General features: G+C 33.3%; 2 protein-coding genes across 4 annotated transcripts; both read right to left on the reverse strand.

Annotated features, from left to right (window-relative positions):
* Positions 1-1,293: 1,293 nt before the first annotated feature.
* Positions 1,294-5,387, reverse strand: Lfg (Glutamate NMDA receptor-associated protein 1 lifeguard). Its single transcript, XM_085187637.1, has 6 exons — positions 5,241-5,387; positions 3,691-3,789; positions 3,216-3,322; positions 2,464-2,623; positions 1,966-2,095; positions 1,294-1,532 (listed from the first exon to the last, which is right to left on the reverse strand). The coding sequence occupies exons 1-6, from the start codon at positions 5,247-5,249 to the stop codon at positions 1,306-1,308; spliced, it is 732 nt and encodes a 243-aa protein (XP_085043763.1). The 5' UTR covers positions 5,250-5,387; the 3' UTR covers positions 1,294-1,305.
* A 1,529-nt stretch (positions 5,388-6,916) lies between these two features.
* On the reverse strand, positions 6,917-22,905 carry LOC146537500 (protein lifeguard 1-like). Of its 3 annotated transcripts, none has more exons than XM_085187633.1 (8): positions 22,705-22,905; positions 21,747-21,793; positions 13,365-13,573; positions 12,396-12,494; positions 11,453-11,559; positions 10,394-10,553; positions 9,757-9,886; positions 6,917-9,293 (listed from the first exon to the last, which is right to left on the reverse strand). In XM_085187633.1, exons 2-8 carry the CDS (start codon positions 21,775-21,777, stop codon positions 9,061-9,063), a joined length of 969 nt encoding a protein of 322 aa, XP_085043759.1. In that variant the 5' UTR covers positions 21,778-21,793; positions 22,705-22,905; the 3' UTR covers positions 6,917-9,060. The 3 variants fall into 3 exon arrangements, with proteins under 3 accessions (XP_085043759.1, XP_085043762.1, XP_085043760.1); XM_085187636.1 differs by lacking the exon at positions 21,747-21,793 and adding an exon at positions 21,836-21,929 and having other exon boundaries at positions 22,705-22,870; XM_085187634.1 differs by lacking the exons at positions 21,747-21,793; positions 22,705-22,905 and adding an exon at positions 17,122-17,360.
* Between the last annotated feature and the right edge of the window lie 358 nt (positions 22,906-23,263).

The raw sequence follows: 23,263 nt of genomic DNA on the forward strand, positions 1-23,263 counted from the left end.
CGTGCCATTGGAGAGGCCTATGTCCAGCAGTGGACGAGGACAGGCTGGTGATGATAATGATGTACTTTACGCATTCCACTCTTATGGTGCTACAATGACATACCTACCTATTTGCGCTTTCTGAAATACTGAAGTATAGCAAGTAGGCTTTGTCTGGTTTTTTTTTCAGAAATAAAATAGAGGGTATGCTACTTCCTGATATTGTTCCAATTAGTGATTAAACTCGGTCCAATAGTTTTGGAGCCCATTGACACAAACAAACCAAAAAAATATTTCCTCTTTAAATAATGAATACCTATAAATTTTTCTTTTTTTACATACAATTTTACTTTACTTTAAAAAAAAAGTAATATTTGAGCTTATCAGTATTTAACGCAACATTGTAAGTAAATAATCCACTTAATTTTTACTAATAATGAGATTACAAAATTTATTATTTCGATAAATTAATAATATGATAAGAAAGTTTTCTTTATCTGTGTAAAGATAAAAATGTAATTATTAAATTTGATTTAAATATAGAATTTGATTAGAATATTCGTCGATAATAATTTCATATAGACATGTTTTAGATTCATGCATCTACCTTTCTATGCAAAGCAGGGTAGGTAGAAAAACAGTACGGTCGATGAGTAGTGGCAGCTGGTATTGGGCTTTCTGAACGTTTGTACATTGTACACTCAGGAAAAAATCAAAAGTACATAAGAAAAATGCTAAAATCAAACCTGCGGCCCAGGGCGGCAAGGTCGTTGTAAGCAAGGCGGCAAGGTCACGATAAAGCTCTTAAATAAATAGAAAAAAAAAACCACCAAAAAGGCCACGACCCGTCAACCGCATTGTGATTTAGAATTTTGGTATGCTTTATAATCATTATTTGATGGATTTTTTTCACTATTTAGATATAATATATAGGTATATTTTAATTAAATAATAGATATCAGTATTTTAGAATATTTTTTTTATATATATACATGCGGACATTCATACGATTTTTAGTATCTAAAGAATTTATATATTTTTTTTTATTTAGTTTACGTACATACGGTTATTAAATGAATATTAACTATTACTTAGAAAATTACCAATTTATATGTGTTCTTAATTAAAATAAAAATTAATAATTTATTTATTTTTTATTTTACTTTCTATTATTATATTTACACTATTAGCCTCAGCAGATTTTAACGTAATGTTAAATCACTCCGTTCTCTACACCCATTTTATAGACATTTTGTTTGACAGGCGGAACTTAATTAACCGGCCGTTAAAATGAAAAAAAAAAACATAAAAAAATAATTTATACAACTATTTCGAGGCACCTATAATAGTAAGAATGAATAAGAAAATATTGATTATATCTAAATACAAGTTTAAAGCTGCAAAAATATATTCTTCAGGTGATATGCTGTACTTGTGTTTGCCTCCCATCATCAGCTGGGTGTCGTAGACGAGGTATAGGGAGAATATTAGGGCACCGGCCGCAGCGTACACTAGAGTTAGTATGTTACTTCGTATTATAATTGCTAAGATACCTGAAAAGAACAATGTGTTTCTATTAAGATTTTTATCAAACTGGGATTGAATCTGTAGGTAATAAATAAGTCTTTCTATCTGTTTAACGTTTAATTTGAGTATTTTTTTAGTAATATATGTAGTGCAATATATTTTACATTAACCATTTCAAGCTTCTTTTGAAACCTTCATAACTTGTAAACTAATTAGTCCACATACATGACATTTAGCACATTTCTTAAAACATAGGGGCTTTAGAGCCTTAGGGGCTTGTAACCGGCATTTTTGTGACTGACTCACTCACTCAACAAAAACCACTTCAAAAAGCTTGAAGTTTATCACGAGAGAACACAGAACTTGGCATCCATTATATAGATCTATTTGTATTGTAATAGCCATTCTTGTATTATATTTTAATGTTAACTCAATTTTTTATAGAAAAGTTTTGCTTACCAAATACAAGGAGCACCATGGAAGCGGCTACCAAGGCGCCGCCCATCATTGTAAAGTCCCATTTAGTTTGGAACGCGAAGATCGTTAAGCCGAGACATACTGCTGCTGTGATGCCGACCGCCATCATTACCTATATAAATGGTAAGAATAATATTTTTATTCTTTATTTTTTACAAATATATAAACATAATATGCTGAAAAGTAACGTTTGGTTGTTCTTCGAGTATTCAAAATTATTTTGAAATAAGTGGACGCTTTTGAACTTCTGTTTCTTGTTTTAACTTTATTTATCATATTATTTATTTTGTTTTGTTTAGTTTAGCAATATTTAAATGTCAAAAATTACTTCACTAGGAGGAAGGAATTATTTTTATTTTCCGCCTCCGGGAAATGAAGCGGAATGAAGCGGAAATTCGAGTGTCTTGACACTAAGTAATCACGATCTATAAGTTTGGTATTTGAAGTAACATACAGTGCAGTACATTTAAAGGTACATACCTCCGAAACATTATATACGCTCGTAGCCACACCCAAAAGGAAACTTTGGGCTATAGTAAATATTGCTAAGAATATGAAGTTCATAGGCGCAGTGCGACGGACTTCTGGACAACACGCCATTGAGATGAGGCACACAAATAATATAATAAATGCTACCCAGCTGTGAAAGAAGAAAATAAAATTATTAAAATAAATGAAAATATATAGGTTTTTCACATGCTTTTAGACATTAAATTAACAATTATTCACAAAATTACTCAGAAAATTCATGAATTTCTCCTTTTTTGTTTTCTTTTTAGTTGAATGTAGTTGGGTTTTGTCTTTTATTTGTGACGTCACTATGACTCGATCGCTTAGTAGCTTTTCACACATTTTTCTTTATTATTATGCAAAAACGTACCAAAACTCCATGTCTAAGGTGTTTAAACTTTCTGAGCGACCTAATTATTCATAGGTAGGTAAATCTACTCTCAATGCTTATATTATTTGTACATCAATTTTTATATTTACTTTGTGTGTTGAGTGGCGGAACTCATCGCTGTACAATGTCTCGTTACCAGAGTTTGGAAATGAAAATATTATACATTCTATTTTCACGAGTAAAAATCTCACAACCATCACGCTTACAGTGGCACGATACGATAGTCTCAAAATTTTTCAACATAATGTCAGTTAAACGATAATAGGTGTCTCTGTGTGCGGCTGTCTCTCATAAGTGATGAATTTCAAGTTATAGTAGAGTAGGTACTTACAAGAGATATGAATTCTGTCGAACAAACTGTTTAGTCGGTTCGTGGAAGAGGAACAACGCAATGAATCCCATTGTTACTAGAAGCTGAGACATCAGTATTGCGTAGACCTAGAAGCAAATAAAATCTTTTATTTTTTTTATTTTACAAAATCAATTATGTTACAAAAAAAAAGAGTATTCAATTTTAATTATTTATTTTTTTATCTAATTAACCAAATTCTATCGTTATTGTATTTTTTTAATTAATTTTAATTTAGTTTTGAACAGATATGTTTGTGTAAATGTTGTTTCTTTAATTTTTAGGGGCAAATTTTGTTGTAACAAAAATTTCTGGGGTGGGCACCAGACTATTCTGAGATGGACACGGATCCCCCCAAGGAGGAGCTCTGGCTCACCTCCCTAGGGTGGCTATGTCTTTCGCATCCAGTCGAAGCCAACCACAATCATATAATTTATTTATTATTCGAAATATTTACCTTTCTAATGAATCCTTTTCGTATACTTTGTTCAGTAAAATCAAAGGCGGCATGAGCTTCCCCATCCTCACCATAGCTTTGAGGACCGTAGTACCCTGACTGAAAATTGAAAAATACATTATAAAAGAATATAATTTCTTTAATGTCAGGAGCAAGGCTCAGAGCACGACTGTAAAAATAGATAAATCAGCTTCACGCTGTATCCCACACACGATAGGGTAGGCAGAGGGAACCTAGTGTTAAGACACTCCGTTTCGACGGAAAGTGGAGACTTTCCGTCGAATTTTGGACCAAAGAAGAAATGGAAATATAAATTTAAATAATTATTTCATCTCCTCGAACGGGGATCGAACCTACAACCAGTCGCTTTTCCAGTCACACTTTGTGCCCCTCCGAAGGGACTGGCCTAAAATAAAATATATCGAAATAAAATATCTAACTTTTTCATTTCTTCCCTCAGTGCCTACGTATAAAAAAATATTGTTCCTTCTTGAATTCTTATCACATTTATTTTATTTACTTTCATAAACAATGTGTGACTCATCTGTGTTAGTCAAACATTTTGTTTCATGTTATAAAACATAATACATACATCTTTATTAGAATTTCTAACTTAAGATGACTAAGTGCTATGATTGGGGATTTCCCCTTCCTGGTGGACAGTGTGAGTTTCCACAAGACAGAAAAATTGGGTGGTATGTAGCTAACGGAGTGTTTTAAATCTAGGTTACTTCTGCTTACTACGTAATGCGAGAAAAGACATGAAGCCATAATAAATTTAATTCAATTTAATTGCATTTTTAGTTTATGCAGCATAATTTTAACCTCTAGACTACAATATCCAAGTAACTCACAATAAGCTATTGCAAAATATTCTCGTCAAAACAAAATGTCTTGATTCTTGACACCATTGTTGGAATTTTTTGCTCTACATTGTAAATCGGTTTCAGATGTCGTAATGAGAATGCGATAGTAATATTTAAAGTTTGTATTAAAAGATATATAAGTATGTGTATATTTCAAATAATAATAATAATTCAATGTTAAAATGGGTATCGGAGTGTTTTAACACTACTTTTTCACTTATACCTCAATATCTTGAAAATGGGTGGAAAATGGAGAACAGATTGTCTTAAGATTAAATTTTCTCTATCTACATGTGGGATATAATATTTTTTTTGTATGTAAGTATATTAGTCTTATTATTAGATGTCTAACGATTACATGCACATATGCATAATAGAACGATTTAGTAAATGACTAGTGTAGATAGTAATAAGAAAAATATTAAAAGTATAATAATGTAATGTAAGAATATCTAAATTAGATTATCAAACTAGCGATTTGAATTGAAAGATTTTTTTTAGTAATGAGTGCAACGATTGGTTTTCCCGTTTGTTATAAAATCTATCAAAGATAGTTTAAAAGAAAAGAACAATAGGTTTTCTTCGACTGCTTACGAAATTTATTTAAGAAATTATTATAAAAATTAGATATTTATATTCTTATTTCATAATAATATTGGCAAAGAAAAGAAAAAAACAACTAACCTGAGCCATATTGACGTCCGTCCGCGTATCGTATAACACAATCACTGATAAGAGATAGGGCACAGCAGTCGACTGGATAAGGTGTGACGATAATACCTTTAATATGCATAATATGGCTCTTTCCAGAATTATAAAATGAAATGTGCTAAAATTCGAGGATTACTTTGGACGTGGCGGGATTTAAACCCGCGCCTATTAGAAACCATCTACTAAGCCATACGTTCACTACGCTTAGCGGTCATACCGCTTAGACGGTTTCCAAGGCGCGGGTTCAGATCTCGCTAAGTTTATTTTTTTATACGTTATCTATAAAAAAGTATTTTTGTTAGGCAAGTGTGAAATAACTCAATAAAAAATATTATATCGTTAAATATTATATCAATATAAAGTATACTAATCTTTACAGTTCAGACTTTTTAGGTATTTCTGCTGTAAACCTAAAATTAAAATCCTATAATTTTAGAGACCATGAAAAGTTTAGTAATAAATCACTCTTTTTTTTCGTATTGTCATTATAATCAAAATCAAGTTCGGGGCTGAAAAGACTTTATACAAATGTAGGTAGGTATATTGCGCATTTACGTTATGATCGGGATGTTCAACACAAGTCATTGTGAATTCACACAACACTTTATTTTTTTATAATATTTCCCAAGTGTTTTTTTATTCATTTTTCAGCTCCACGCTGTATCTCGTGCATAGAAGGGCAGTGGGAACGTAGTGTTAAAACACTGCGCTACCGTTCCCCACTTGCCGTCGAATTCACGAGACCTTGCGCGTTGGGTGGCGAAACTCAATGTCGAGCCAGGAAGTGAAAACATTAACTAATTAATTCCCTCGGGTGGGAATCAAACCGTCGAGCTTACAGTCGCACGCTTGCAAATATATTTGCATACATAAGGATATGTAACATATTGATGCTGTATGAATCATCACTGTCATAATACTATTTTTAGTAAACAAGTATAGGTAGAAGTAACGAAGCAATTTATCAGTAGAGGTGAACGATAACGATATTACAATAAATCAGTAATTTATTCATCTTCGTAAACGTCATATGGAAAATATATTAATGTGAGACAATTTCTCGAAATAGAATTAGGAAATTTATTTATTATTTTAATTTGTAAAATTATATTTGGGATGAATCACCTACCTATATTAAAGAAATACAATAGCCCACGCGTTTATAAACATCTTATATACTTTTATTTATTTAATACATAAAGCAGATTCCAATTTTTTCAGCATGTAGGTAGAGTATGCCGAGGCTGTTAAAATTCTCCGCTCACTTTTTTTTTCAACTTTTAAACTGCGTGAGATATGAACTGTCTTTTTTGCCAGGACCAGTAAATGAAATAAATTAATTTCCACAAGCAATAGAACCCACAAACGTCGCTATCAATAAATGTTATAAAACTTGCACACCGTTTAGATCCACATCTTGGTATCCGTTCATACTATAAAATTGGAACATGTGCCTGAACTCGATGTCAATAAACTGTTTTCTTAGCATGCAATGAATCAGTGTGACACAATCCTATGAAACTTCGTTTTGTATTTTAAAATAGGTTTTTCCTTTAAATTGATTCAATAAGATTCAAATGTAAGCCCGATAGTTTTTACTCTAGATTTAGAAGAAAATCATTCTCCTTAGAAGTAAAATAAAACAGCAATTAATCCATTAATTTTAATTAAAAAATAAATCAAAAAAACACAAAATCTAAATTAAATAATACCTTATTCACAAAACAGTGCTATGTGTATATACAGCTTTTATTTTGAATTAAAACACTACCCGTGTATGAACAGACAAACATTTAATATATGTAATATGTATTCAGCATATAGCAGAATAGGTGGAGAAAACCTAGTGTTAAAACACTCTGTTTTCCGCTTTTCAATATGAATATGTGCTTGGACAGAGGTGATATGTCATATGGCGATATACATCATATTTTGATTGTAAAAAAGTATAATACTTAAAAAAAAAGTATATAAGCTTCTTTAAAGAAAAAATATACATTACAATAATTTAATTGCTCTCCCATTATAACAAAATCTAACAGACTTTCTCAAAATTTAAAACGCTATATCACCTTAATCCATGCACAAATATATAAATTATATATAATAATAATATTTTTCCCATAGCTTACAGCAATGGCGGAATTATTTGAACATTGCTTTGTACCAATTACATGTTTTTTTAGATACTTCAAGATATATACTAATAATCTTATATAAAAATAATAATATCAATACTTTTAAACATATTAAAAAAATATTTATATGATTAAATTGACTATCATTTATTATTTATTATACTATAATAATTGCAAGCAACATGTATGTATTTAATATTATGTAAATAAAGTTAATTTCTTCAAAGCATTTTTTAAAATTTTTGACATTAATAATAAAGCAACAGGATGATTACAGATATATTGAAATTCAAAAGTTAATTACAGTTCATTTTTATATATTCATAAAGCTATATTTTTATTATATTATTAGAATTAACGTCAATATTACAATAATACACAAATTTTTGTATAGAAAGATTATCAAAGCTAAGAAGTAAATGCAACTACATCATTATCTTATTTATAAAATATTATCATCATTAAAAAAATGTATTTAGAACAAATTTAAAAATGACTACTATTAACAGAATTTTATTTAACCTTTAAATGTTGATAATCCATAAATCTAAATAAAATTATAATTATGGATATTAATTATAATATTATTTGTAACATTGATTTTAGATTTATTATAAAAATTAGGAAAACGAAATGTAATAATCGATTAATTAAGCTTTTCGAAGGAAAATTATGAATATGTTTAAAAAAATATACGAATAATAATCCTAAAGATTTATTAAACATCGACGACTACAAAATAGATATATACTTAGTATTTACTTAAATTATTATAATAATAAATATATAAGTAATGTGTTTTAATTTTAATAAGTTATTATTATTCAAATACACAAAAAAAAAAACAATATTAATATCATTTAAATGTAAGTAGATTCGTAAGTATTCGACATTGTTAATTAATCATTTCCCGCCATTTTAAATTGAAATAACACAACTTCAAAATGGTGAATAAATAACTTTTATTATGAGTTTTAAAAAACTAATAGTACAGTCAAAGACCGGTAACTTTAGATTTTATTGTCTGTTATATAAATTTTAATATAGAATCCACATTTGACGTTTTAAATTTAATAAAATAATTGTTTCAGGGAATGATTTTAAATACTGTATAAATACAATGTATTTATAATTTAGAATAGAGTAGGTTTGTATTTTTTTTTCGTTAATTCTAACATTGATTAACATCGTTATATTTATATTGAGAACGCCAAAATTCTACAACCAAATATTTAAAGCTTTTTTACACAGATACACGATAAATACTAACGACTTAAGATTTTGGTCGCGACTAATTAAAAAAAAGATAAAAAAAAGAAAAGCGCACGTCAAATGCAGAATAAAAAAATATACTGGCTTAAAAATACCTAGTTAAATTATGAGACATAATGTTGGAACCAACAGATGAGAAAAACAAAGCTTCTGTGCATTTATGAGCTGGTTAGCTGATCGGTGGCGGAGTCCAATGCCGTATTTTGTTTAATCAAGATCATTTTAAACGTCAATAATCCTTCAAACGAGAACAGAACCCTCAACCATCGCATATATAATCAGTAACAACCCAACTGTATATCTTTCGATTCTAGAAAATAGTACAGAATTTAAGAACAAAAAAAAAAGAGGAAAAGTAGGGTTCCAACAAAAAAAAATCCACTTTAATCAGATCTTGCAGCACCAATGATGGTTAAAATATAAATAAATATATTAATAATGTCTAGGTACAGGTTCAAAGCCGCGAATACATATTCCTCGGGGGAAATTGTGTATTTGTGTTTGCCGCCCATCATCAGTTGAGTGTCGTAGATTAGATAGAGCGAGAATATCAGAGCGCCTAGAGAAGCGTACACTAGTGTCATTGTTTTTCCCGGGACAAAGATGGCGACGATTCCTGGAAATAAGACGAAAACATATTATTATTTCAGATATATATTTTTTATATTTTATACTGGACAAAGGTCACATAAACAGCACGAGGTCCCCCCGGAGGGCTGTATGAAGAGGTTGTTAAACGAGGCGAAAGAGGTATGCAGAGACCGTAGCGTATGGCGCTAAGTTCTCTCTGACTACCCCGCAGAATGGGAATCGAACCCACAATCTTCGCGTTTACACTTAGACGTCGTGCCGCTGCGCCACGATACTAATGTTAAAAGTTTAAAATTAGTAGCAGGGTAGGTTAGTGTTAAGACACTGCGCGACGTACTTTCCGCCGATTCCTGGAGGCATTGCATGTTAAGTAGCGTAACCCAACGCCGCGCTTTACCTCGACACCAGAGCGAAGAAATGAAAATTGTGCCTCTCATGGCCTAGAGGCCACTTCTAAAACAAGTAAAAAAAAACACAATAAATCTTACCGAACAACAGCAAAACAATCGTAGCAACAAGCAAGGCTCCACCCATCACTGTAAAGTCCCATTTCGTTTGCATTGCGAATATAGTTAGGGCGAGACACACTGCCGCCGTTATACCGACCGCCATCATAACCTGAAACAACAACAATAAATAATAGAATTTTACAAATAATATATATAGTGGGGCTATTGTGATGGCTGTGGTTTGGGTTTCCGCTCGGGGAATGAGTTTCCCTTTAGTCGCTCTGTTCACATGATAAAACTCGATGTTCAATTCCACCACTCCAAAAATTGGGCGCTGTATGGAGAATGTTACGTTTCATGCTTTTTTCTTACAAAACTTGAAGCTTTGTTGTGTTTGGAATAAAAATTGGTTAACTCCATGTGGTGGATGTGAATTCGAATTTTATTGGGGTTAATGTTTGATGTTTTAGCTAGCTTCACACAGTATCCCGCATATAACAGCAGGGTAGTTAAGGAGAATATAGTGTTAAGACACTATTTGCGAATTCCAGACAATGTTGAGTTGCGACACTTAGTTACCAGAGCGGATAGATTAAAGTACTTCACATGGGAATCAAACTTACAACCACTGCAACACTAATCCTTATTTCGTCTTAAAAAAAACCCCTGCACTTACCGCATCGCTCTGATACATGCTGCTAGTGACTCCAAGGAGAAAACTCTCAGCGACTGTGAAAATGCCCAAAAATATAAAATTCATGGGCGCAGTGCGTCGCACACTGGAGCAACACGCCATCGCGATCAGACACACAAACACCAGGGCGAAGGCTATCCAGCTGAAAATATTATTAAATTATTATTGTTAGTTAGCTTCACGGTGTATCCCGCATATAGCAGGATAGGCAGAGGGCCCTAGTGTTAATACATGTAGAGGAAATGGAAATATTATTATTATATTTAGAGGATGAACATGTATGGAATTAAGGTCTATTGAATGTCAGGCAGGATAGCTGCCATTGACTTTGAAAAGAGCAACCGTTGAGTTTCTTGCCGGCTCTTCTCAGCAGAACTGCCTTCCGAACCGGTGGTAGCTTTTTGTTGACATGTACATTCGACAATTCAAAAGTGCTTGTAATAGTTTATTTGAATAAAGAATATTTTGAATTTAAACTTTTGAATTAAATATTTCATTCCCCCAAATTCACTATTAATTGATTTAAAATAAACCTATATCATATATAGTTTAAATGTGGCTAATATCTGAAACATCTGAATCAATTTCTAAGGGGCTTTCATTGAAAGATAGATAGGGTTGTGAATTTCTGTGTGATCGAAATTTACGTGGGAAAACCGCGTCTGTCTATCTAGCTCCTACCTATATAGATATGAAATGATTAAAATTACTATTACCGTATTTATTTTAAACCCCCGACGGAAAAAAGGGATCACCCCTTTATACATTTTATGTATGTGTCTGTGGCACTGTAGTTCCCAAACTAATGAACCGATTTGAGTGCAATTTTTTTAATCAAAAGTGTTTTTCATCGCGGTGGTTCTTGGCTTTATTTTATGAAAAGATTAGTACAAGGATTTTACCAAAATGAAGTAGTGATATTTTTGCTCAGAGGGCATTTCTTTAATTTAAATTTTGCTTGTAAACATCCATAACACATTCGTAAAAAACCCAAATTGAGGTTATACAATAAATACATATAAAATAATATAAAAAACTCACAACATAAAAGTATTCTTCTGCACCCATGCTTTGGTTGGTGCGTGATACACGAAGAGAGTGATGAAAGACATAGTCACGAGAAGTTGACACATCAAAATACCATAAACCTGGAAAAATTTAAATTAATGTGTTAAATAGTATTATTTTCGAGGTCACTTGAGAAAATGAAATATTTAATTCTTTCATTTCTTCGCTCTAGCGTTGAGGCAAAGCGCGGCGTTGACTTCACACTAGGTCTAGGTCTTCTCCCTCTGTCTACCCTGATAGTGATAGATAGTATTTCGTCTATAGCGGCCCCCCGGAGGCCCCAGGAAGCGCTGGTTGGATGTCGTGATGTAGGATATGAGAGCTAATGTTCTAACCGAGGACGCTAAAGACCGTACAAAGTAGAGTAAGTTGAGTAGGAAGGTAGATCCTGGCAATAGCCAGCATTAATGACAGGAAGAAGAGAAAGTAAAGGGGAACCTAGTATAGATATGTATTTACGTTTATTTACATAATTATATTTGTAATAAATTATGATGAGTAAGTCTGAGGTTAATATAAAAAATCCCAAGAAATTGCATTAATTAAAAAGAATCGTGACTTGAACATACATTATTATAATATTATAATTATGACTATTCTGATAAGATGGATGGTTTTGTTATTAGTATGATATTGAATAAAATTGTAGGAAATAAAATGTTGTTTGCTTATTACAAAAGTACTTATTTTAGAGAAACTTTATTTTATAGTTTTAATTAAAGTACTTCAATTCTCACCAGCGGCCAAATTCCGGGGCATAACGGGATGAGGGGCACGACGACGCTTCAGACGAGACATTCCCCTAAGTGGGAATCGAATTCACAACCGTCGCGTTCACAGTCGCACTCTTCTGCCACCGGGTCACGACCGCCTGATCAGTAGTTATTTAGTAGTTAGGTATTTTATGTAATATTACCTTTCTAATGAAGGATTTCCGAATGCTCTGTTCATTGAAATCGAAGCCCTTGACGTCGGAATCTTCTCCCAAGCTGCCAGCCTGCCCCGCGTAACCCGGCTGTGCAATTGAAAAAATAATATATTAATAAATTATGCAGAAATTAAGTAAGTGAAACGAATATATTATATTTGTCTTAAATTAAATAATAAAAACAATACATTTTGGAATGTATGTACAATTACAATTATAATCTATATGTACAATGTCAATATTAAGCAATATAACATTGCTGAAGAGGTCGTTTACTTGACCGCACTAATCTCAGAAACTGGCTGGTATTCCACACATAGCAGTTAAGACACTATGTTCCCTTTCCGCCGTTGTTGTGTTGCGTTCCCATTTATCGTGGAATTTAATTTCATTTAATTTTTACGTTAATTATTTTGATATAACCAACTGTTTGTTACGACAAGACTTATATATTTATATAAAAACGTCATTAAATTATAAACTCTAACCGTAAACCTCCTCATCCATTCCATGTCTATACATGTTTTCCTTCAACCTACTCGCTAATATAAAACTTATATGGCCAAGCAAAGCCCACTAGATTAAATAGACAGATTATGTGTTATACAAGATAAACTTAATAAAAATAGAATAAGTCATAGTAATAGATAAAATAATATTATCGGTACCCATAAACGTAAGAAGTTCATTTCGGTCAAAAAATAAATTGCGTAAAGGCTGCAATATTCTAACACATGCGGCTTCGCCCGCTTAAGCTTATTGTTATATTATACCCAAATTATACAAGATCTTTACATAAATCGTACATTATGATACATAATATACTGTATATTACTATAAAGTTTCATGTAAATCTGTTCAGTCTCCTCACAAACTTACACATTTATAATATTAGTAGTATTAATAGGAAGCTTATAATTGGCTTTCTTAAAATTTATAATAAATATATGTATCTACCTCGCCATATCCATATCCAGATGGCTGGAACCCAGGTTGGGGAGGGGGATAGCCACCTTGGGGGTAACCTCCTTGTGGATAACCTCCCTGGGGATAGCCTCCTTGGGGAGGGTACCCTGCTTGGGGAGGATATCCACCTTGCGGAGGATAGCCTCCTTGTGGGTAACCGCCTTGGGGATAACCTCCCTGAGGATATCCACCTTGTTGATCTGAAATTTAAAACAATATTTAAATATACATGGCTCACTAGGTTTATTATGAATAAAAAGCATTATTAAAATGTGTTATGCGTCTCTATTGAACATTTTTTTATAGCAAAACAATGCGATATTTTCTTTCCTTTCCAGATTTTGTAAAAGAAAATGAAATATATGTAATTTTATGTTAAGTTAGTAAGTAGTAGCGTGTACCTCCATTATATATTTTTTATCTATTCTTTTCTTAAAGTTTTATGTTCTCTTAAAATTAATTTGTAAAAGATATGATACGACAAAAATCCATTTGAATAATGCGACCGTGGCCTTTTACAGTCAGACAGACTGGCGACTGCAAGTTTAATGGTTTTATCGATTTCCTACTAAGCGGGAGTAGTATGAAAACAACATACATTAACAAAAATGGAAAATCTAAAAGCTACAGTTAACAAAAACCCATACAAATATTATAAAGTGAGCCCAATTTGTTTGGTTTAACGCGTTGATCTCGAATTGAATTGGAATTGAAAAGTTATTTTTTATCTTTATCGAGGAAGACTAAGAGCTGAAGGCTGCTGAGCCGTATGAACGTGTTCACGGGGGTTTTGGGCACGGTCTCCGCAATGCAGAGGGAGAAAACATTCTGAGAACCTGTATTGCGTCTGATCTGGCCGTCGTGAATACGTTCTTCCAAAAGAATTCTCAGCACCTTATCACGTATAAGAGCGGGTCCCACTCAACTCAAATAGACTACTTATTGACCAGACGGTGTCATATGGGCAGGGTAACTAACTGTAAGGTCATTCCAGGCGAAAGCCTAACGGCCCAACATCGTCTTCTTGTCATGGACTTTAACGTCACTCCGAAGAAGAAAGTAGCCGAGAAACGTAGGCCTCGGATCAAGTGGTGGTTGCTGAATGGACCGATGCAGACCGACTTCCTGGCAGAGGTGAAAAGTCACGATATTTCGACTAACACCGAGACTGCTCAGGATGCTTGGGATCGGGCTCAGTCGGCAATCATTGCGGCGGGCAGGCGAGTTCTTGGCCTTTCTAGGGGAGGACGTGTCATCGACAAGGAGACATGGTGGTGGAATGACGAGGTGCAGGAGGTGACTCGTGAAAAGAAGGCTGCCTTTAAGAAGTGGCAGGAATCCAACTCTCCTGAAGACAGACTGGAGTACACAGTAGCTAAACGTGCCTGTAAAAGAGCTGTAGCCAGAGCCCGCAGTGAAAGTTTGTCACCATTGTATGATAAACTTGAAACTGTGGAGGGGCAGAAGCTCATTTACAAACTGGCACGTTCCCGGGATAAAGTGACGCAAGATATCGCAAAATGTCTTTGCGTCAAAGATTCCCAGGGCACGCTGCTCTGTAGTCATGCCTCTGTGAAGGAGAGGTGGAGAAGCTACTTCCAGAAGTTGCTGAATACTCAGCACCCATGCAGTCTTCATCACGACCCACCACCTAACCTCGGACTTATTGCCCCGATAACCCTTGACGAAACACGTAATTGCCTTCGACGCATGAAGAACGGAAAAGCGGTGGGACCTGACGACATTCCGATCGAAGCGTGGAAATCGTTGGGCTCTCTTGGTGTGCTCATACTTACTGACCTTTTTAACCATATCTTGAACACTGGTAAGATGCCGCATCAGTGGCGGCTTAGCTTCATTACCCCTATTTACAAAGGAAGGGGCAGTGTTCAAGATTGTGGTAGTTATAGGGGCATTAAGCTTATGAGTCATACCATGAAGCTCTTCGAGCGCATGATCGACCTCAGGCTCCGCCGAGAGTGTACTATCTCTGAGTCTCAGTATGGATTTCAGCCAGGATCGGGCACCATGGACGCCATTTTCGCCCTCAGAACTTTGATGGAGGCATACAGGGAAAAAAGGAGAGCTCTGCATGTGGCCTTTTTAGATCTGCAGAAGGCCTTTGACTGTGTGCCTCGTCAGTGTATCTGGTGGGCATTGCGATCCAAAGGGATCCCTGAGGCCTATATTGAGATTATCAGAGACATGTACCACGATTCCGCTTCTATGGTTAGGACTGCTGTTGGCGACACTAGACCCTTCCCGATTACAGTGGGGGTTCACCAGGGCTCGGCTCTTAGTCCGTTCTTATTCAATGTAGTGCTCGATACTGTCTCGGCTCACATCCAGGACCAGCCTCCATGGCTGATGATGTATGCCGACGACATAGCACTCATTGCCGAGAACCGACTGACGCTGGAGCGTAAAGTGAACCTCTGGAAGGGTACGCTTGAGAACGGCGGTCTTACACTAAATGTGTCGAAGACAGAGTACATGGCCTGCGGGAGCCGGGACTCGAGCACCATCCTTATAGGTCCTGAGCCAGCCGTTAAGTCGGAGAAGTTCAGGTACCTTGGATCCGTTATGCACGAGTCTGGAGGCATCGATCACGATGTCCAAGGGCGGATAAGCGCTGCCTGGGCCAAATGGCGGGAGGTCACTGGTGTGGTCTGCGACCGCAGAATACCGCCCAAGCTCAAGGGGCTGATATACAAGAGCATCATCCGACCGGTTCTTTTATACGGCAGCGAATGTTGGCCGGCACTATCTCGGCACACTCAGGAGCTTCACGTCACGGAAATGAAGATGCTGAGGTGGATGTGCGGCGTAACGCGGTCTGACCGCATACGCAACACATTCATTCGAGGTAGTCTTGGGATCCGTGACGTAGCGGATAAGCTCCAAGAGCGCCGCCTGAGATGGTTTGGCCACGTTACGCGCCGGCCTAAGGACTATGTCGGATGCAAGTGCCTTGCTATATCAGTTCCTGGAGTAAGACCTCCTGGACGCCCAAGGAAGCGCTGGCTGGATGTCGTGATGCAGGACATGAGAGCCAATGGTCTAACCACCGAGGACGCAAAAGACCGTGCAAAGTGGAGTAGGTTGAGTAGGAGGGCAGACCCTGGCAATAGCCAGGAGGAAGAAGAAGAAGAAGATCGAGGAAGACTAAATTAAATCACGTTCATATGGGAGTACTGGTATATCATACACAACTCTTAGTTATTTCCATTTTGCCACAGATGCGAAACCGCAAATAAAAGGTGGTTAGTTAAATTGAGTAAGTTAGTAAGTAAAGTTGTATCCTTAGTTACTGAGTGGTGATATTAGATTTAGATATGTGAACATGCTGCACCTACTATCCTAATATCTGATTTTGGAAAAGTATGCAAAATATCCTATCCTGATTTTCTAATATGTATTTTCTAAAACATGCAAACAATCCGACTAAATAATTCCATTTAAACGCGAGAAGATATTTTAATTTCTTTTTTTTTTCATTTTAAGGTTTAGAGATGTACACTTTTAATTAGATTATATTGACCTACATTGCACTATACAGATTAAGGGTGAAAAAATTATTTAGCCTTTTCAAGCAACATATTTACTTACATAATAATGCAATGTTACTTAAGTAGCTGTTAGCACAAGCATACGACATAATTAGGATCGCGAAGAAAATAATTAACTATTTTTTATAACCTAGGAGGTTATAAAAGATCTAATTTTGAAATAAAATTAACTATAATACCTTTATTTTCCATTTTCCAACAAAAAAACTCACATACACTATTGCACTTGACGTTTTAAATTCAATAACAAAAATATTAAGTACAATGTTCACTCAAATCACTATTTATCACTTATTTGCTTTACAAAAATACAGAAAAAAGTCACTAAATCACTATTTATCACTTATTTCCTTTAAAAAATATAAAGAAAAGAGTGACTCAAGACTAACAAAGTTAGCCGTACGAAGGTCTCGCATTAACTGCACTAAGTGACATACATGCAATGCTTTAAGTCTTAGAGGGTAGGTATCCTATTTTAGCTCCTATTTTGTTTGTGATAGAGCCGAGATTTATATGTTAGTGTGGGAGTTTTTAACACATGCGTACTAAGAAATAAGTGAATACATCATAAATGGCGCCGTCTTTTCGCAGATGGACCAGTTGTGCCTGACTGTACACGACGGTTCTAGGTTCCTATTATTAAAATAAACCCAAACCAGCTGAGCTCGTTCTTCTTAATTTTCACCGTGACATCCTCGCTAGTACCTACCATTCTGTGTATCTTTTCAATGCGGATTCGATCAGCTAAGCTGACTCCGCATATCCTACGAAAAGATATCATCTCCACGGCATTCATCTTTCTTTCATTTGACAGAAATAAATCTAAGTTATTGTTAATATAAGACAGTGGCGGGTACAGCGTACGACAGTAGACGCCACGGCTTACGGGTTCGATTCCCAGTCGGGGGAACTAATTATTTTCAATTCTTTGTCCTGGTCAAATTAACTTAATATTGGTTCACCACTCAACAAGCAAGCTTTGAAAAATTGAGTGCAGTGTCTTAACACTAAGTTCTGTTTGCCTATAGCATACCTATAGCTGATAGAAGGGTATATGCGGGAAACAGCGTGAAACTAAAAATAAGAGCTAATGCAAAATACAAAATAAACATAATATGAGTGTCAGTACTTTCACTTGGAATACATATTTGTGCAACAAGCATGACTTGCGGCTGGCTGTTACCGGTCTCCTTGATAAAATATCTAATAACAGCATATAAAATACTATAATTTAAATGGCCACAAGGCTATTTCAAGCATTTAATTGTGAAAAAAAAAAACTTATGCAATTTTTTTATGGCTTTACGCTGTAGCCAGCACACAGCAGGATAGAAAGAGGTAACCTGAAACCTAGTGTTAAGATAGTCTGCCTCTGTCTAACATTAAGCACCTTCTATATCATAGAAAATGAAAATATTAACGATTTCATTCCCCCAAGTAGAAATCGAACACACAATCGTCGTGTTTAAAGTCGCACGCATGTGTTCCTGTGCCATGATTTATGCATCTAATACTATAGTATGTAATAATTGATTTATAATCATAATTACTAAATGTTATTATACCCTGTTATTGTCTTGCCTTAAAACAAAGTATCTATAGAAAACGTATTTAATTTTTTATATTGAAACACAAAAATAAAAAATCCAAGGTTTCAACATTATGTTTCACTCAAAAGCACCATTACATGTCGATAGAAATTAAAACTACAACCCTCGCGTGCATTTACAAACAATCAAACACGGTATGATGGCATTAAAAACCACATTTACAACAAAAAAAATATAACAAGTAATTAGTTACAAAAATAGCTTTTAATCATTTTCATATATCGTTTTTCAACTTATGACATGTCCATGTGTAGATTGTAGTGATGCATCAGTATGTCAAAGTTCAACACCCACGTCTACAGTCCGGGACTTTCCCGAGATATCATAATATGAATCACTTGTTCTAATAAACAAAGTGGGATAGAACCATTTACTTACGACCTTTATTATTCAAGTAGAGGTCAGTAATGGCGCAGGCAAGGGTGTGACTATACGGGTCAGGTCGTGGCTTCAATTCCTACTCCTAGTAGTCCCAGTGTCTTGACACTATGCCTACCCTGCTACATGCGGGATACAGTATGAAGCTGCTTAATAGCTGAACCTGCAACTTCGCTTGGTTGGTCAAATTGAAATAAGTGAGTGTTCATTATGTGCTCGGAAGCTCTCAAGGTCTCCTGACGTAGCGTCATGGAACATGCATTGACGGTATTATAATATTGTATTGTTAGCGGTCAGTTGGAAGCATTTAATTAATATTATAAAATCACATAGACACGAAGTTTATTATCTATACTTCTATATACTAATATCATAAAAATGAAAAGTTTATTTGGTTGTACACGCTAATATCAAGAACTATTGGTACAAATTGAAAAAAAAAAATTGTATTGGATATTTCGTGTATCGAGGAAAGCTATAGGATGTGCCTCCAGTCACATTTACAACTGTTAGTTATTTTCATTCAACTATGGGTGAGAAATTGTAGGTAAAAGTTAGTCACTACAAAAATTGTGAAGAAAAACTGATGATTCGTTATACAGATATATGATTTTTTTTTTTTTTTAAATTAAAACAAAACGCTAACAACTTAAGTATATAATTGATTATTCACATATCTATCTACAGATTGCGTAAGAAAAACCGACTAGAATAGGTACATTAGACCGTGGGAAAATGTTTTATTTAATCAAGATTTTATTTTAAGAATATATTTAAGAGTATAAGAATATATTATCAAATTTTAATATATCACCTTTATAACTAGTCTTAGACTATATTTCAAGTTATTTTTTATGTTTATGGTCCTCTATAAAATTTCCGTTGTCTGTCTGTAATGTAAATATTGAGATGAGGTCAACAACCATTCTGTGTATCTATATGCTATTGATAACTTATCAGAATAAAAGGAAAATTGTCCATTTACAATGTCATGTTTGACATCAATACATGCTTAAAGCAGGATAATCTTTAACATCAAGTTTTATGAAGAGTTTAATGAAGACATTTTTGAACACAACTCAAATAGTTAAATTAATGTTTAGAAAATGATTTATTTTACATTAGTACATAAACACACTGTGCTGGGATTGAACTCACTCACTTGACTGAGCAATGAGTGGATACCCAACAGATTAATTGAATTTAAGAAGGGAACATTGTATATAAATTATGTATTAAGAATTGTATTATAAAACTGTTATATGAGCAAAGTGTCCTCTATTTTACCACTTAAGATAATCATATTAAAGTTGTTGAAGTGTAGGTAGTGTCTGATTTACAGAGGCACTTTAAATTATCAATTTATTTCACATTTGCTATTTATATGACAAAACATCCTATATAGGTATAGAGATTCACTGCTCAACAGGCAATGTCTTGAAAAATGGGTGAAAAGAAGGGAACAGAGTGCCTTAACACTGCATCTTCTTTGCCTACCTTGCTATGTGAGAAAAAGTCTGAAGCTGTAAATATTTTTATGTATACAATTCTTTATGAATATTAATAACAACATATTACTAAAGTTACTACTGTGTATAAAATGTATGTATGTACGTTATAATTGCCATTAGCCATATTGTCAGGCAATTTAGGCTTCAGAGTGAAAAGTGTGCATTTACATATAAAATATTTCTCAATAGTGATGGCAATGAAGTATTCCCTACATAATATTATTATATAAAGTTTGAGAACAAGTTTTTAAGATCACTTGTATAATATGGTCTAGTGGAAGTCATTTGACTGTAAACACAAGTATTGGGCATTCCATAGAATGATTAAATTCAAATTATTTTCATTTACTCATTCTTGTAGCAAAGTGCGGTGTTGAAATCCACCACAACACACAGTCTCATAAATTAAGTGAAGAGTGGGGAACACTAAATTATGTCATAGAACAAAATTATAATTTACATTTAAAATTATAAACCTATATGTTTGTCTAGTATATCTTTAAGTATTTACTAGAAATAATTTTATTTATAGTTGAATAAATTGTGTTTACACAAATCCACACAAAGCTTAGTGCTAAGAAATATATATAGACATCAAGTGTAAATATAAGCAAATTACATATATACATAAACAAATAAATGTTAGTATTTGTATAATATTAATGAATGCTAAGAAATATCTAAACTATATGATTTAAAAATCATCAAATAATTATATTAAAAAATTTAAAAATAAAATTCAAGATATAAGTTTGTGTATAAACTTATATCCTGTATTTTATTAACATTTATTTGCACATTACAATCATAAGTAATAAATATTTGCAAAACAGTGTAATAGTGCCTTGGTTTAAATGGACACCAATTAAGTATGTATAATCAAATTATGAAAAAAATGTTTCAATATTAGAACTGGATATTGTTATGGAATAATGAACCAAATATTTAAACTACAATCTTAATGTTAAATTTAAAAAAAAAGCTTCATGCTGTATCTTGCCTATAGCAGGAGCAGGCAAAGGGAAGTTAATTTTGACCACACTATGTTCCCTACCCAAAGGCTAATTTTATTCCCCAAACTGGGAACCAAACTGAAAATCACATTGAAATACTGTAATGTACTGTAATGTAATACTGTAATGTGGCACTACAATAGCCTACTCTACTATAACATTATGATCACTATTATAAAATTGTAATTAAATGATATTTTATAGCATTGTCTGTGGAATCATTAATGCAAAACAAATAAAAATTTGGACAATGACACAGGGTGCACAACATTCAATTAGAAATATATATAACCTCCAGGATAAACTCCTTGATTCTGCCACATTGTCCAAAGCAAAAAACTGTAAGAAAAAATATTAAATATTAAAAAAATATATACATACACATTGTGTTGTAATTTGGTTGGTCAGATGTGTTTATCTTTTCGGATGCCGTTTTGATAACACTTCACAGCACTTACAGGTTAAAAAGGGAATGCTGGAAAAAGATATAAATTTTAATACATATAGTTTTACAAGTAACAAAAGAAAAATATGTAACATAAAGATATATAAGAAAAACATATTTCATAAGAAAATGATCCAAATATTTATTGTGGTCGTTTTTAGTTTTGATATATCTTTTAATTTTGTTTTAACACTTTCATGTGCATTTATAAAATTATATTGAGTTTGAAGTCTAAATTATACATTTCTAAAATGTTGAAATCTATAAATAATTGTATGTATATTTCAAGTATATATGAAATAAGTTTGTAACTTATAATTATGTAAAAAATTAAGCATCTTAATGCTGGTTAATAATATGTAACATATGCAGTGTATATATATTTTTATCTTTAATGTTTGTTTATTATGATTCCATACTGTGATAAGTGTTAGATTAATTAATTAGCAGATTTACCTTCAAAACTGCTAATTCAGAGACGTATATTTTGACTTAAAATATTTATTTTATAAATACGCATGCAGTGTTTAACATTTTGATAGAACTTTGAACCATAACCAGCTGTTTCAGGTTTTTTTACAATTAAATAAATCATCTAGAGTCATTAATAACACTGACGCAATAGAAATCTGTTTACAATAACAATAGCATATTTCTGCAAATGTTTTGAGCAAAATTATAGGAACTATAGCAAATATAAGAAAGCATTCAATAAAAATACTGTTCAGGCTCTGGAAAGTACTAGACTACAAAATGAATGGCGCAATCATCGATTTTACTTGTTCAATACTAATTACTCTCTCACCTTGTCTATCCACTCTCAGTCCAAAGATGAATCAGAGTTAAAGAATACACTAGCACAAACAAATATGAGACACTTTATTTGAATAAAACACCAAATGACTTCACTGAATCGTCAAATTAGATCTTTTTGGTGCACCGTGCAAGTTGGTAATAAAACGGGAAATGTCAAATGATCCACATTGGTTGGTGTTGCTATTGTTTATAATTAAAATTCTATTTGGACAGACAAGTAACCCAGTACAATAAAGTAACCTAATGGGATTAATTCCTTCTTTGTACATAATTCAGTGATAATAAATAAATAAACTTCATAAAAGTATACTATTATCCATTTATGTTCCCTTATAATGTTAGATCACGTAAAATTCTCATCCGTACACCGACTTTAAAAGAGTACCTTGTAAAGCATTATTTCAATAAAATCTATATATAAGTATATAATTATTAAGTATTATTGTCGTTGCGGTATATTTTTTTTATTGTTGAAAAAATTGTAAAATGTTATAAAAATGAATTAAAAACATTAAATCTTCCTAAATTATATTATCTTAATCTTAATG

Source organism: Heliconius melpomene, chromosome 7, assembly GCF_056956725.1.
Source record: "Heliconius melpomene rosina isolate 202511_hmr_F chromosome 7, ASM5695672v1, whole genome shotgun sequence".
Lineage (NCBI taxonomy): Eukaryota > Metazoa > Arthropoda > Insecta > Lepidoptera > Nymphalidae > Heliconius > Heliconius melpomene.

Bases quoted from the DNA above. Each gene is read 5' to 3' on its own strand.
- Lfg (XM_085187637.1), bottom strand. The intron at 2,096-2,463 runs GTATGTACCTTT...CCATTTATATAG, and splicing joins GCGTATATAATGTTTCGGAG to GTAATGATGGCGGTCGGCAT. The intron at 1,533-1,965 runs GTAAGCAAAACT...TGTTCTTTTCAG, and splicing joins CATGGTGCTCCTTGTATTTG to GTATCTTAGCAATTATAATA.
- LOC146537500 (XM_085187633.1), bottom strand. From the start codon at position 21,777: ATGTGGCAGAATCAAGGAGTTTATCCTGGAG. The intron at 13,574-21,746 runs GTTATATATATT...TTTAAATTTCAG, and splicing joins TCAAGGAGTTTATCCTGGAG to ATCAACAAGGTGGATATCCT. The intron at 9,294-9,756 runs GTAAGATTTATT...TCTTATTTCCAG, and splicing joins GATTGTTTTGCTGTTGTTCG to GAATCGTCGCCATCTTTGTC.